Below are 13186 nucleotides of genomic sequence, written 5' to 3'. Positions count from 1 at the left end.
CGTTGTAGAGGATTGGTTTTATTTATCTTGCTCTCACACATGCACTAGAACTTATAAAGTGCACTACTTTTGACCAGAGACACTTTTTTTGGTTGATGTTCCTTGACATTACGATATAAACATGTGTCAAACATTTAACATATGAGATTTTGTCCAATAATTGAAAACATCACATGTAGTCGAACAAGTAAGAAGAAAGCAGAAGACATCAAAAGTATTAACCAATGTTTTTTAATCAATCATTTATAGGGAGTTCTATACCAAAGGTAGAAATCCTATACTTTCCCTCAGACGTTTAACACCATGTGTTTATACAGATGTTAAATAGGGGGAAATGCACAGTATTGCTGTGGTAGACCGTAGAATATTTCAGACCTGTGCTGTCGTGCTCATACATATGTATGCAGAAATAAAATCATTAGACAAAACTGACAATTTTTCAAAGAAAATGTACACAATTGAGCTTTTTTCTCATGCAGCAGTACTACCTTGCTGACATTTCATAGTAACTTGTTCTAGTCAGTAACTGAAAAGTTGTTTAAAAATCCCTAGAAGTTTATGAACACATCAAATGTGTAATTATAACTAACCACAGACGGTCCGTGACAATGACATTTCTAGTGGCACCAGAAAAAAAAGCAGGAAAATAAAATGATTCATACTGAGAGAAAGGAAGAAGGTAAGAGAATTAAAGAAAGATGAGTACAGGGAGAGAAAGAACCCCCCCATCCGCCCCAGGGTACACTGCCTCCAAGTGGATACAGCACTCTAACCAGAACAGGTGGTTCAACACTGTCACTTTATTATTATCATTGTCTCAACGGTTTCTGCAGTTAGGTGAGCATCAGATCACTCATTTGTGCTTTATCAACTCCCTGTGAGCATAAATAAAGCGCTTATTCAAGAGATATCTGTAACCTCTCTACTGTATAGGCAAGGAGTCACATATATCATGTCCTCCCCTTACTCGTGCTAGAATAAACTTTTTTAGCAATTTTAACGTCACAATATAGAAAATAATAAAAACAGAAACATACATGGTTTTGCATATCATTTACATAATTGCTATGTACAGTAGGAAGTGCAGTATTTCATCAGTTACCATAATTGACTGACCTAAAAGAATGAGAATAAACCTTTTTCCTCTCATGGCAATTTAGATTGGTCCCCCTGCTGCCATGCATCTCTGAATTCTGATGGCTTGTCTAGAAGTAATTTTTTGACCGTTGCAATGTATTTCAACTCTTCAAATGCTCACTTACTCTCTTCAATTGATCATGATGTAGATGGGTACAATCTATATGGTGGAAGCACTACAGAAGCTTTTCCTGTGTTGCTTTCATTTGACCTGGCCTTTGTAGATCAGTGAAGAAGTGAAAGAACCAAGAGAGAAAGATCCATTTTTCTCTAAGTATTATGAACGGGCCATTCCCTGTCTGAAGTTAGACTGCGCGGGGGAGCGATAGCTGGCCAAATCCATAGCACCATACTTAGCGGAAGAAGAAGAGAGGAAAAGAAAGAAAGCGGTAAGCTCATAATATGAGAAAAGTACTGTTAGAGTTTGGCTTGTCGACTGTGTGCAGTTAACAGAACACCACCTGGCTGAAAAAGAATATATACATACCATACTTCAATTATACATAATTAAGTAAACATAAGTAAAATCAGGCATTCAAAACGTCTTATACAGACACTGTGATCAGGTTCACCTTCACAGTATGACAACACAGCATCATCCCATGGTTTTAGACCCATCAGTTGTACACAAAAGAAAACATAAAAGGTATTGAGGTTAGGATGTTGTAAGAATCTATAAATGTATGTGTCCATTGAAAAGTGAGACTGACTGGACTGTGTGCTTCCTGGTCTAACAGGAGAAGGGCTGGGGGTGGACCTCAAATGGAGGAGATTCATATATAAAAGGAATACACAAAATCACAGCTCCTACTATCACACATTCTCTGGGGGTGTGACGATGGATTTTGTTCACTAAGCACAGAAGGGAGGTTATTCCAACCCGGGACTGAGTTATCAAACAAATCCAAACCGTTCTATGATTAGATCAGTGGGAGGTTGAGGGGTGTGAATTTATACACATGTGGAAAGGAGAGCTAAGGGGGGTTTGGTGATAGCTTATCCCAGTGTTATGGCCTTAGGATGAGATGATAGGGACGGACGGTCAAGGGACACCTATGTTTGCCGACAACCCTCATTTGTACAGGCAAGCAGAATCAGCATTTTTCTGAATATCAGCATCACGACTTCTCAGGAAGTTTGTAACACAAACAATGGCAGAACAAAGTCTGGTAATGACCCTGAACCGCAGGGTTAAGAATGTGTTGACCGTTGTAAAAAACACTGCGCATCGAGAGAGAATACAAAAATATGTTGTATAAAAACAGCAACGCTGATCATCCATGTAACATTTAGGGGGAAAAGAGGACTCTTGGTTTTGTTGTGGCGTTGGTTGTTGAGCTGTTTGGTATTCTCCTGGAAATGAATACCTCGACACTGCACCTTCACCACGTTCAGAGCAGGACACTACAAGCCCTTCAACTGCATCAGTCCTGTCCAACCATAGTTAAAGGCCTGCTATACAACAGCATCCACTTGAAACAGCGCAAATCACCTATTTCGGGCACCCAAACATGTTTAATATGTGGTAGGGTGTATGTTACTCTGTATGTCTCCCATCAGTCTCTTGCTCCATTCCAGGTCAGTACATGTCATTCGTACAGTCTAGAGACCCTGATGAAGGCAACTTGCCTCCCAAACTATGGTGATTTATAGTCAATCAATTGCATCTGAACAAGAGTGTGCAGCTACATATACATAGTTATAACTCCCACCAGCCAGCGTTTTCCTTTATTCTTTTATTGAGACGTCAGAATAAACACTGACACACATGATTCAACTGATCAAGGTCGTGGTTGATTGGCTGATGAGGTGAATAGTGTGTTAATGATGGGCTGGAACAAAAACATGCACTCCCTGTGACTCCCAATCCCAGAAACCAGGAGTGAGTGAACACTGCTGCTGTACTAGGAAGTTAAACCAGTCCAGTCAGTACATGTCCTTGTAGATCTCCTGCAGCAGCGGGTGAAGCGAGGTCTCTGACTCTGTCTTCTTGATCTTCTGGACCAGCATGGCGTTCTCAGTTACCAGCTGGCGCAGGTCAGCCATCTTGTTGAGCAGCTTGGGGAAAAGGTACTTTGAGTCCGTGTGGTTGGCCAGCAGGTGCTGGTCCAGGGCCTGCAGGATGCTGTCCTGAATCTCCTCCACCTGCTTGATGTTTATCAGCCCCGGACGGTCTGACAGGAGGAGAGAGAGGGAAAGGATGGGAAGAGGAGAGGGGCGAGAAAAGGAATGGGGAGAGGGAGGTAAGTATCTGTCAACTGTTAGAAAACAAACTTATATTTTAGGCTTCTGATGATAGTAGAGGGGTTAGGGTTATTAGGACAGTGTATTGTGGTAGAACAGTAATGAGTTTTCCCGGTAGCACCAGTATAGAAAAGGCACATACCTCCACAGAGGATGATGGCGGCCACGAACAGGGCCAGGTCACTGTCATCCAGCTCCAGGGCGTTGAACTTAACCGCAAACTCAAACTTGGGCTCCATGATCTCGCTGAAGGGGCGCCGCAGGCTGCGCAGGAACTCCCGGGTCACAAAGCCCTTCCCATTGGCCACCAGCAACCCGTCCTTGTTCATGAGCGAAGGCAGCATGGCGAAGATGGCCTCGTGCACGCCGTACTTCAGCAGCGTCACCTGGTGGGGGGAGGGAGAACAGCAGCCTGATTATCATCGCCTGATATCTCAACTCGTTGCTTATGTCAAGTATGTACACTGCATTTGGTAAGTATTTAGACCCCTTGACTTTTTCCACATTCTGTTACATTAGAGCCTGATTCTAAAATGGATTTAATAAGACATTTCTCATCGATCTACACACAATACCCCATAATGACAAAGTGAAAACAGGTTTTTAGAACATGTATACATTTTCAAGTCTCATAACAAAGGGTCTGAATACTTATGTAATTGTGATATCAGTTTATTTTTGATATATTATCAAAAAACCAAACTAAAAACCAGTCTTTGCTTTGTTATGATGCAGTATTGGGTGAAGATTAATGGGAGGAAAAGCATTTTAGATGAAGGCTGTAAGATAACAGAATGTGGAAAAAGTCAATACTTTGGGAATGCACTGTATACACGTTCTATATGTTATATTATAGTAGTTTGGGTCCTGAACGCTGATTGGGCAAGGCCAAGGTCTGCCAGGGCACCAAGGCCATTAACCAAAATTTCCAATTAAATTGATCTGAAAACCAAAAAAACACTAGCTATTCTGTTAAGAAAAACATAAGTGTATGTTCATATTTTTTATATAACCTTTATTTAACTTGGCAAGTCAGTTAAGAGCAAGATGGCGCCGACATATATTCTCGCCTTAGGAACAAGATTTCGCTACACTCGCATTAACATCTGCTAACCATGTGACCAATAAAATTTGATTTGAAGAACAAATTCCTATTTACAATGACGGCCTACCCCGGCCAAACCCGACCAATTGTGTGCAGCCCTATGGAACTCCCAATCACGGCCGGATATGATGCAGCCTGGATTCGAACCAGGGACTGCACTGAGATGCAGTGCTTTAGACCACTGGGCCACTTGGGAGTCCAATACATACATAATAAGCCTAAGTGTAGGTGATATGCCCCTGTACTAGGAGGGAGGCGCCTGAAAATGTAGTCAAACTTTAATTAGCCTTTTAATTACATAGATATAGGCTAAATGCCAGTCATGTTTGACAAATATAATGTAAGATAATTAATATTATCGTCTAAAGGCTTGATTCTGTCATACTCAAGGCACTGTTCGTTAAGATAGAAGAGCAAGGCCAGTGCCTGTTGTGCACAGCAACATCACCCGCCTTACAATCTGAGCTGATTGTCAACACTTTGAAACTATTTAACCATAAACTTAATTGTTTAAAACCTGGATGTTTTTTAGTAATTTTATGAGGCATGTCTTACCGTATTCCAACCACAGGAATGTTAAGGCGATTATTTTATAAGCACTTCCTTATTTGCCATTGAAACCAATATCTCTCTCATGTTCTCAATCCTAGTCATATTAACAACCCATGCAAGTTCTTGCATCTTTTGATCTTGCCTCTACATTTCTAAAGGCTATTTTCATCTCTGTCATATGAAACTGCTCACATTTGCAGTGCACTTTGGAGAACGGTGTTTTCCAGCTAATTGCTCTTTGGAACACTTGGGCTTATAGCCTACTGCCATGTGCGCATTGCCGCGCTTATAATGTGAAGAAATAGCCTAATAGTTGATCAACATTTTAAGCTAAACTTTCTGATCTGTTGCATCAGCCGCATTTGCTTTAAAACATTTAATTTTTTTATGTTCAGTGGTTGTATTAATTTGGGCTCCATCATCCCACAACTGACCCAGTCTGTTTGGAATATTTATTTCTCGCACAGAACGACAAGCTGACCAATAGAATAGGTCAACTTTTGTACTATGGGGGATAGTAGATTGCCATAGGTAGTGCTTTTGCTCTTCGTTACTCATCTTGTTGGCTGACGAAAAGAACATGTGGACAGTTCTTCTAACCTCTTCAATATTCCATAAGAAAGATGTATGCCATTGCATCCGATGTGTCCGTCTTCTCTATCCTACTTCCGACCTGAGATGCCTGTGAGAAGGATCCTATCACGTGACAGGCATTGGCTAATAGTAATTGAGATATTTGAGAGCGCCAATGCGAGCGAGGTTCTTCAAGAACAGGGCGATTGGCAGCTGGGAGAAGGGAATTATAGTTATGCTGATAGCAAAAGGCTATCAGCGCTTCACCCACCACTTTACAATGTGAGCTGGAGGCAGTATGCATTTAGAAAACATACTTCATTGTTTGAAACCTGAATGTTTTTTTTCCTATTAGGAGGCATGTCTTACCTTGCTTCAAAGTTGCCTTTAGTCAAAATCTGACCATGGAAACATGGAGGTAATTATTTTAAAAAGACTTCATAGGCGGTTTGCGAGTTTCAAGTTTGGGTAAGGTTACAAATTTATCCTACAATTTCTACTGTTCTATGACAGTTATGACTTTCATATGCAAATTTTCATGGAACAGTTTAATTTAAATTATAATGTTTTCATTTATCAAAATAATTTTCCTAACAGAAACCCTGATTGTCTTACATACACACACAGATGAAATGCTGTTTCAGCCAATCAGCCTCCAGGACCCTAAATGATCCGGTTTATAATGGCCAACATACCACACCACCTCTGGCCTTATTGGTTAAATATATCATAGCTTGCTATATATATACACAATACCTGGCTGTACAATAACTTTCCAACTTGGATAACAGAAGTATTGATTAAGGATTTGATTGAATGTAGCGTTGCTGTATATACCTGGTCGTTGAGGAAGAGGTCTACGAAGCCGGGGATGCTCTTGGCAAACTCAGTGAGCTCCCTGACCGTCTCCACCGTGGTGCACTGGCAGCGGTAGAACACGTGTACCCCTATCTCCTTGTTGGGGGTCGTGCCGTTGATCAGCTGTTTCCACACCAGCCCGTTCTCAGCCTGGCACAAGGAGTCCATGTCGTGAATCACAAAGGGCTGCAGAGAGGGGAGAGAAAAGGGAGAGAGAAGTTATTTAGTTAAGAAATAGAAGTATAATAACAGTAACAGACTTTTCACAGGAAATTGCATTCTGCCTGTGCCTGGTTTAGGAAGAAACAGTGTTTGCATACAACGGTGACACTGACATTTTGGCCTCTTCCCCTGTGCTTCCAGTCTTAGACACAACAGTGATAAGGTCTTGAGACAACTAGGATTTTTACCACAAGTTTATACACAGCTGCTAGACAACCAACACTACTGGAGAGCTAGACAGTGTGAGAAGAAGTGAAGTTTTGGTGCAGCTGTGCACCTTGGTGCTCCTGTGCCTCAGACTGCCATTCTAGAGTATAGGCTACATGCCTGTTGCTTCAATTAGCATGATTAAAATGACAGAATGAAAAAGGCCATGGACACAATTGAAGCGCATGGAAATGACTTAAGATATCATTTTTGAAAAAAGTATTATTGTTTGATGAAACATTGAATTTGGCCTTACTGCTATCAGCCCATAGAAATGCATTGAATAACAGCTTAATTTATGAATAAACAGAGTCCCTTCAAAAATATAAGATAAAAAAATTATAATCTTGATCTTTCTTATAACTCCTTATTTTAGGCACTAAACTATGAAACCAAGATTTAACTCTTTGGCCTGAATGCCAAGAGGGGATGTTTTTCAGCAGCAGGGACTGGGAGACTAGTCAGAAACGAGGGAAAGATGAACCTAGCAAAGTACAGAGATCCTTGATGAAAACCTGCTCCAGAGCACTCAGGACCTCAGACTGTGGCAAAGGTTCACCTTCCAACAGGACAACGACCCTAAGCACACAGTCAAGACAAGATAGTAGCGGCTTCAGGACAAGTCTCTGAATGTCCTTGAGTGGCACAGTCAGAGCCCAGACTTGAACCCGATCGATCGAACATCTCTGAAAAGACCTGAAAATAGTGACGATCCCCATCCAACATGACGGCGCTTGAGAGGATCTACAGAGAAGAATGGGAGAAACTCCCCAAATACAGGTGTGCCAAGCTTTTAGCGTCATACCCAAGAAGACTTGAGGCTGTAATCACTGTCAAAGGGACTTCAACAAAGTACTGAGCAAAGGGTCTGAAAACTTATGTAAATGTCATATCAGTTTTTTATAAATTTGCAAAAATCTATAAAAACCTGTTTTTGCATTGCCATTATGGGGTATTGTGTGTAGATTGATGAGGGGAAAAAACAACTTAATCCAGTTTAGAATAAGGCTGTAACGTAACAAAATGTGGAAAAAGTCAAGTGGTCTGAATAATTTCTGAAGGCACTGTACTTCCATGAATCTTTCCATTCAGACTAGTCTTGTAAGGCATCCAAAAGCAAAACAACCAACATATTCCTGAGACACTTGCCTTTCCACAGAGGGGTCATATTAGTGTGTAGCCCAAACGGTTCAGACAGAAGTTGGCAGATCGGATGTACCAACTTCAGATCAATTCCGCAAGGCTTATGGGGGCCGTAAAGCAAAACGGAGAACACCATCGTGTTCATGGGAGCGTTCAGACTCTACAGACATTTTTGTGAGATCACAGATTTTGGGGATTTCTCATGGTCTGAAAAACACAGCTCAAGCTTCGCCACCTTTCACCGTAGATGCGGAAGGCGACATATGCGGATGAAGTGGGATGAGACGCAGACCATGCAAAAACAGTTCTCTAGATTAAATTGACAGATTTTGATGGAAATTTTTAAAATTATACTAATTAGAATTCCTGCATACTGACATCGACTCTGGAGGTCAATAGAGATGAAAATCGGAGCTGGTCTAAGGGTAACATGTGTTTTATAGTCAGCATGCAGAACATGTATACACAGTACTGGGCTATAGATGATGTTAAAGTATTATGTGTTTGTACTGTATGAAGCTGGAACTGAAGTTGATATATAAAATTGATAATATTTACATATGGAAAGAGTATGGAGCTGGTGTTAAAGTATTATATGTATAGTGAACAAAAATACAGACGCAAGTGTTGGTCCCATGTTTCATGAGCTGAAATCAAATTTAATAAGCTTCTTTCTCTCAAATTTTGTGCCCAAATTTGTTTACATCCCTGTTAATGAGCATTTCTCCTTTTCCAAGATCCAGCCACCTGACAGGTGTGGCATATCAAGAAGCTTAAATGGAAGATGGAAGAAGATTAAATGGAATGATCATTACACCTGTGCACCTTGTGCTGGGGACAATAAAAGGCAACTCTAAAATGTGCAGTTTTGTCACACAACACAATGCCACAAATGTCTCCAGTTTTGAGGGAGATTGCAATCAGCAATGCTGACTTTTGTGGGGAAAAACCAATTCTGATTGGCCCACTCATGTGAGGCCCACTCATGTGAAATCCATAGATTAGGGCCTAATGAATGGACTTCAATTGACTGATTTCCATGAACTGTAACTCATTCAAATTGTTGCGTTTATATTTTTGTTCAGTATATTTAATTTACATATGGATACGCTACTGGGCTGGAGCTGGTCTTGCCGGTGAGGATGCTGCGAGCCTTCTTCTTGGTCATGTTGAGGTTCTTCAGATAGGCGTTGTTGACCCGCTTGGCCAGGGATTTGAGATCCGAGCCATTAGGGTTGGTGGTCGGGGCTTTCTCTCCCGCCAGGAGGCCCGCCACTAGCTTCCTCTTCTCTGCCTCCGGCATACGGCCATACCGGATCGCTGGGAACAAGCAGGAAAACGTATTTTAGTCTGCATCCATAAATTGGGAATACTCACAAATACTCACTGATGGGGTACTTTCTCCAGTAAACATGTGAGAATAGGAGGAAGGTGGTTGTGTCTCACCGTCATGGGACATGCCCAGCAGCAGGCACTTCTGGAAGCGACAGTACTGGCACTTGTTTCTGCTCTTCTTCTGGATCTTACAGCTGCGCTCACAGCGCTCATAGTCCAGCTTCATACGGATGGTCCGCCGGAAAAACCCCTGAGCAGTGAGGAAGGGTTTATTAGGTAAAAAGAGCAGTAGACTTTGCAGTTTATAAATTATGCAAAGAGCTGCTCCAATACATTTTACGTAACACATTCTGGGAGCCTCCTGGGATCTTCCCATCCCTTCAATCCCTGCTTCCTCACCTTGCAACCCTCACAGGCGTGTACTCCATAGTGGAACCCTGAGGCCTTGTCTCCACAGATACGACATTCCACATTGATCAAGGCCCCCGTCCCATCCTCTCGACCCAGGAGGAGTTGGTCCGACAGTGATGGAGGCGATGTCTGGGACAGATCTGGAGAAAGATAGACAAGGGAAGGTTCTGTTATTCTTGGGCCCTGAATCCCTGAATGACTTTACCTAGGGACAGGAGTTTCTCCTGATCACATTACCAGACAAGGAACATCTCATCATATAAATGTACTTGTATTATATTTGGGATTACTGAACAGTTCAATTACTCATATAGTTAGCAATCCACATGGAAATGTGTGTAATATGAAAGCATTTCTCTGTAATACTGGAGTGACTGTGAAGAGATGGAAGTGAGATAAGGATGACACTGGAGTCAGACTAAAAATGTTAAAGTTAATGTTGGTGCCACCAGTCTGGACAGTATATTTATGGCTTTGCGTGTATCACTGGGCTATGTGTACATTTACCAACACTCCCTCAACAATGTTATGTATACGTGCAGTGATTAAAGTACTTAAGTAAAAAATACCTTAAAGTACTATTTCAGTAGTTTTTTTGGGTATCTGTACTTTACTATTGATATTTTTATTTCACTATATTTTTATTTTACTCCATACCTTTTCCCTGACACCCAAAAGTACTCATTACATTTTGGATGCTTAGCAGGACAGAAATGTTTTCTAATTCACACACTTATCAAGAGAACATCCCTGGTCATCCCGACTGCCTCTGATCTGGCAGACTCACTAAACACAAATGATTAGTTTGTAAATGATGTCTGAGTGTTGGCGCATGCCTCTGGCTATCCGTAAATAAAAATACATTTAAAAAACAAGAAAATGGTGCCGTCTTGTTAGCTTTATATAATGCATTTTTAAATATTATATACTTTTACTTTGGATTGTTAAGTATATTTCAGCAATTACATTTACTTTTGATACTTAACTGTATTTAAAACCAAATACTTTTGTGCTTTTACTCAAGTAGTATTTTACTGGGTGACTTTCACTTTTACTAGAGTCATTTTCTATTAAGGCATCTTTACTTTTACTCAAGTATGACAATTGGGTACTTTTTCCACCACTTGTGTGCAATGGGAGCTTGGCGTGGGTGCACTTGCGCGCATGTTTATGTGCATGTTTCTATATGTGTAAATGCAGTGGTGTAAAGTGCTTAAGTAAAACTACTTTAAAGTACTACTTAAATCTTTTTTGGAAGTATTTTTACTTTACCATTTATATTTTTGACTACTTTTACTTCATTACATTCCTAAAGAAAATAAATGTACTTTTTACTCCAAACATTTTCCTCGTCACCCACAATGGTCAAATTCACACACTCAAGAGAACAAACCTGGTCATCCCTACTTCCTCTGATCTGGCGGACTAACTAAACAAATGCTTTGCTTGTAAATAATGTCAGTGTGGCTCTGGCTACTTTTGATACTTAAGTATATTTAAAACAAAATACTTAAGACTTTTAATCTAGTATTTTACTGGGTGACTCACCTTAATAGAAAATGACTCGAGTAAAAGTATCTTAACTTTTACTCAAGTATGACAATTGAGTACTTCTTCAACCACTGTGTAAATGTGTATGTGTCAAGGATTTGCCCAGTGCTGGTGAGTTCCAGCCTGCTCCCTCCCCGAGGTGTAATCTCTGCCGCTGCCTGCTAAAGGGTTCTCCCAGTGGAGCCCAGGAGCTATGCTAGAAATGCCAGGGGTAGGAGACACCATAGAATAACACCGGCTAAGAGGGACAATCCGATTAAAGTGGCATTCCATTCCAACCATGTGTTCTGTTCTATCCGTTCTGTTGCTAGGGGGATTTCTCCAACACCCTGTTTAAAACTAGAATAGCAAGGAGGGACATTACGTTATAAGGCAACGTTCCATTTCAGAATTTGGAACCAAGTGCCTTCTGTTCTATCCACTCTGCTACACACCATAGAAACAGAATGGAGTAGGGACAATCCACTTCAATGCAATGTTCCACTTGAGAATTTAGGACCACGTTACGGGTGTTCTATTCTATCCATTTAATTCTAGGCTTAACCTGATGGCAGGGCTACGTTGCTAGGCTAGGCCAGGCCAGGATGAACACATAGGAAACCCAGCACAGCAGGGCAGGTCAGGCAGCGGAGAGCCACACAGAGAGCGAGAGAGAGAAGGAAGAGGGTCTGAGCTCCGCTGTGTGGAGCCGAGGCACCTGAGGAGAAGTAACTCCCCCAGAATGAGGACAGACTGACAGACCAGCCGAGGGGGTTCTCAATGCCTCATCCATGACCACTTTCCTCTCTCTAAGAGCCTGTTTCCCAATTCATCTTTCCTCCATTCCTTGCATCTTATTTCCTTGCCTCCTTCTCAAAAAACATTGGAGAAGAGGGTCAGTGGGGAAAGACCTTAAGTCTTCTCCTATATGGCTGAGAAGGAGGCGAGGAGAGAAGATGTTAGGAAAGATTCATTGAGAAAGCACCAGTGTGCATCAAATCAAATCTATTTATAAAGCCCTTCTTATAAAGCTCTTCTCAGCTGATGTCAAAGTGCTGTACAGAAACCCAGCCTAAAACCACAAACAGCAAGCAATGCAGGTGTAGAAGCCCCCGTATTAGTCCAACACTAGGTTTCAATGACAAGGAATTCCGTGAACTTGCTTTTCTATTCGTATAACGTAAACTCTGCTTAAACATGAAGCACCTCATTGCCACCTTAAGGTGCCTCCTTGGGGTAAACTACCAAACTCAAACACTGAGTAGATATGGAGTCGTTTTCCATCTCCAGTATTTTTACCGCCAGTACGTAAACTGCCTGTTGTCCAGCGCCTGAGAAGAGTGGTATTATTAATACGTTTCAGTGGCATAGTTGCATGACAAGAGTGTAGTCGTTTCGAGGGAAACACTAGATGTTACTTGTCTGTAGAGATACTGTTTACTTGAAACCCTAATAGTGTGTAGTGTAGTCTGACTCATTCTCAATGTTTTTACGAAAAAGAAAAAAAACTTCAGAGACCTCAACTGACCTGACCGCCGCACTAGACCACAGCCTAACACATTAGTTCCTTTGAGAAGGTGCCATCTCCCACCTGCCAAGACAAACACACACAGCTCGACTGACCAGACTGGAACATTTAGGTTGGCAGAGCTTGGAGAGAGGAGGCCAAATATGACCAGATTGTAGGAAATAGAGAAGTATCCTATACGGGAGAATAAAGGACAGTATGTCTACATGGTCCTGTAGAGAACAAGGTTTCTCATTCCATTACTCCCAGACCTCCACCTAGTTCTGTTGCACTACCTCATAGAATGTCTCCCATTGATTTGAATAGAACACCATGGAGGATGTCTCGGGAGCCACTGGTGG

The 13186-nt window shown here is 41.5% G+C and overlaps 1 protein-coding gene across 6 annotated transcripts in view; it reads right to left on the bottom strand.

Annotated features, from left to right (window-relative positions):
* Positions 1–215: 215 nt before the first annotated feature.
* LOC115142766 (peroxisome proliferator-activated receptor delta-like) overlaps positions 216–13186 on the bottom strand; it is a 48086-nt gene continuing 35115 nt past the window's right edge. For 5 of the 6 annotated variants that reach the window (XM_029682485.2, XM_029682511.2, XM_029682494.2 and 2 more), the window contains 6 exons: positions 9776–9927; positions 9488–9626; positions 9141–9361; positions 6449–6655; positions 3524–3767; positions 216–3311 (listed from right to left, as the gene is read on the bottom strand). In XM_029682485.2, coding sequence (XP_029538345.1) covers positions 3064–3311; positions 3524–3767; positions 6449–6655; positions 9141–9361; positions 9488–9626; positions 9776–9927 — 1211 coding nt within the window. In that variant the 3' untranslated portion in view covers positions 216–3063. The remainder of the gene's footprint in view (positions 3312–3523; positions 3768–6448; positions 6656–9140; positions 9362–9487; positions 9627–9775; positions 9928–13186) is intronic. The other variant, XM_029682502.2, reaches the window with a different exon arrangement.

Source organism: Oncorhynchus nerka, linkage group LG2, assembly GCF_034236695.1.
Source record: "Oncorhynchus nerka isolate Pitt River linkage group LG2, Oner_Uvic_2.0, whole genome shotgun sequence".
NCBI lineage: Eukaryota > Metazoa > Chordata > Actinopteri > Salmoniformes > Salmonidae > Oncorhynchus > Oncorhynchus nerka.
The sequence above is the reverse complement of the archived record's forward strand: the minus strand, read 5'-3'. Positions and strand labels throughout refer to the sequence as shown.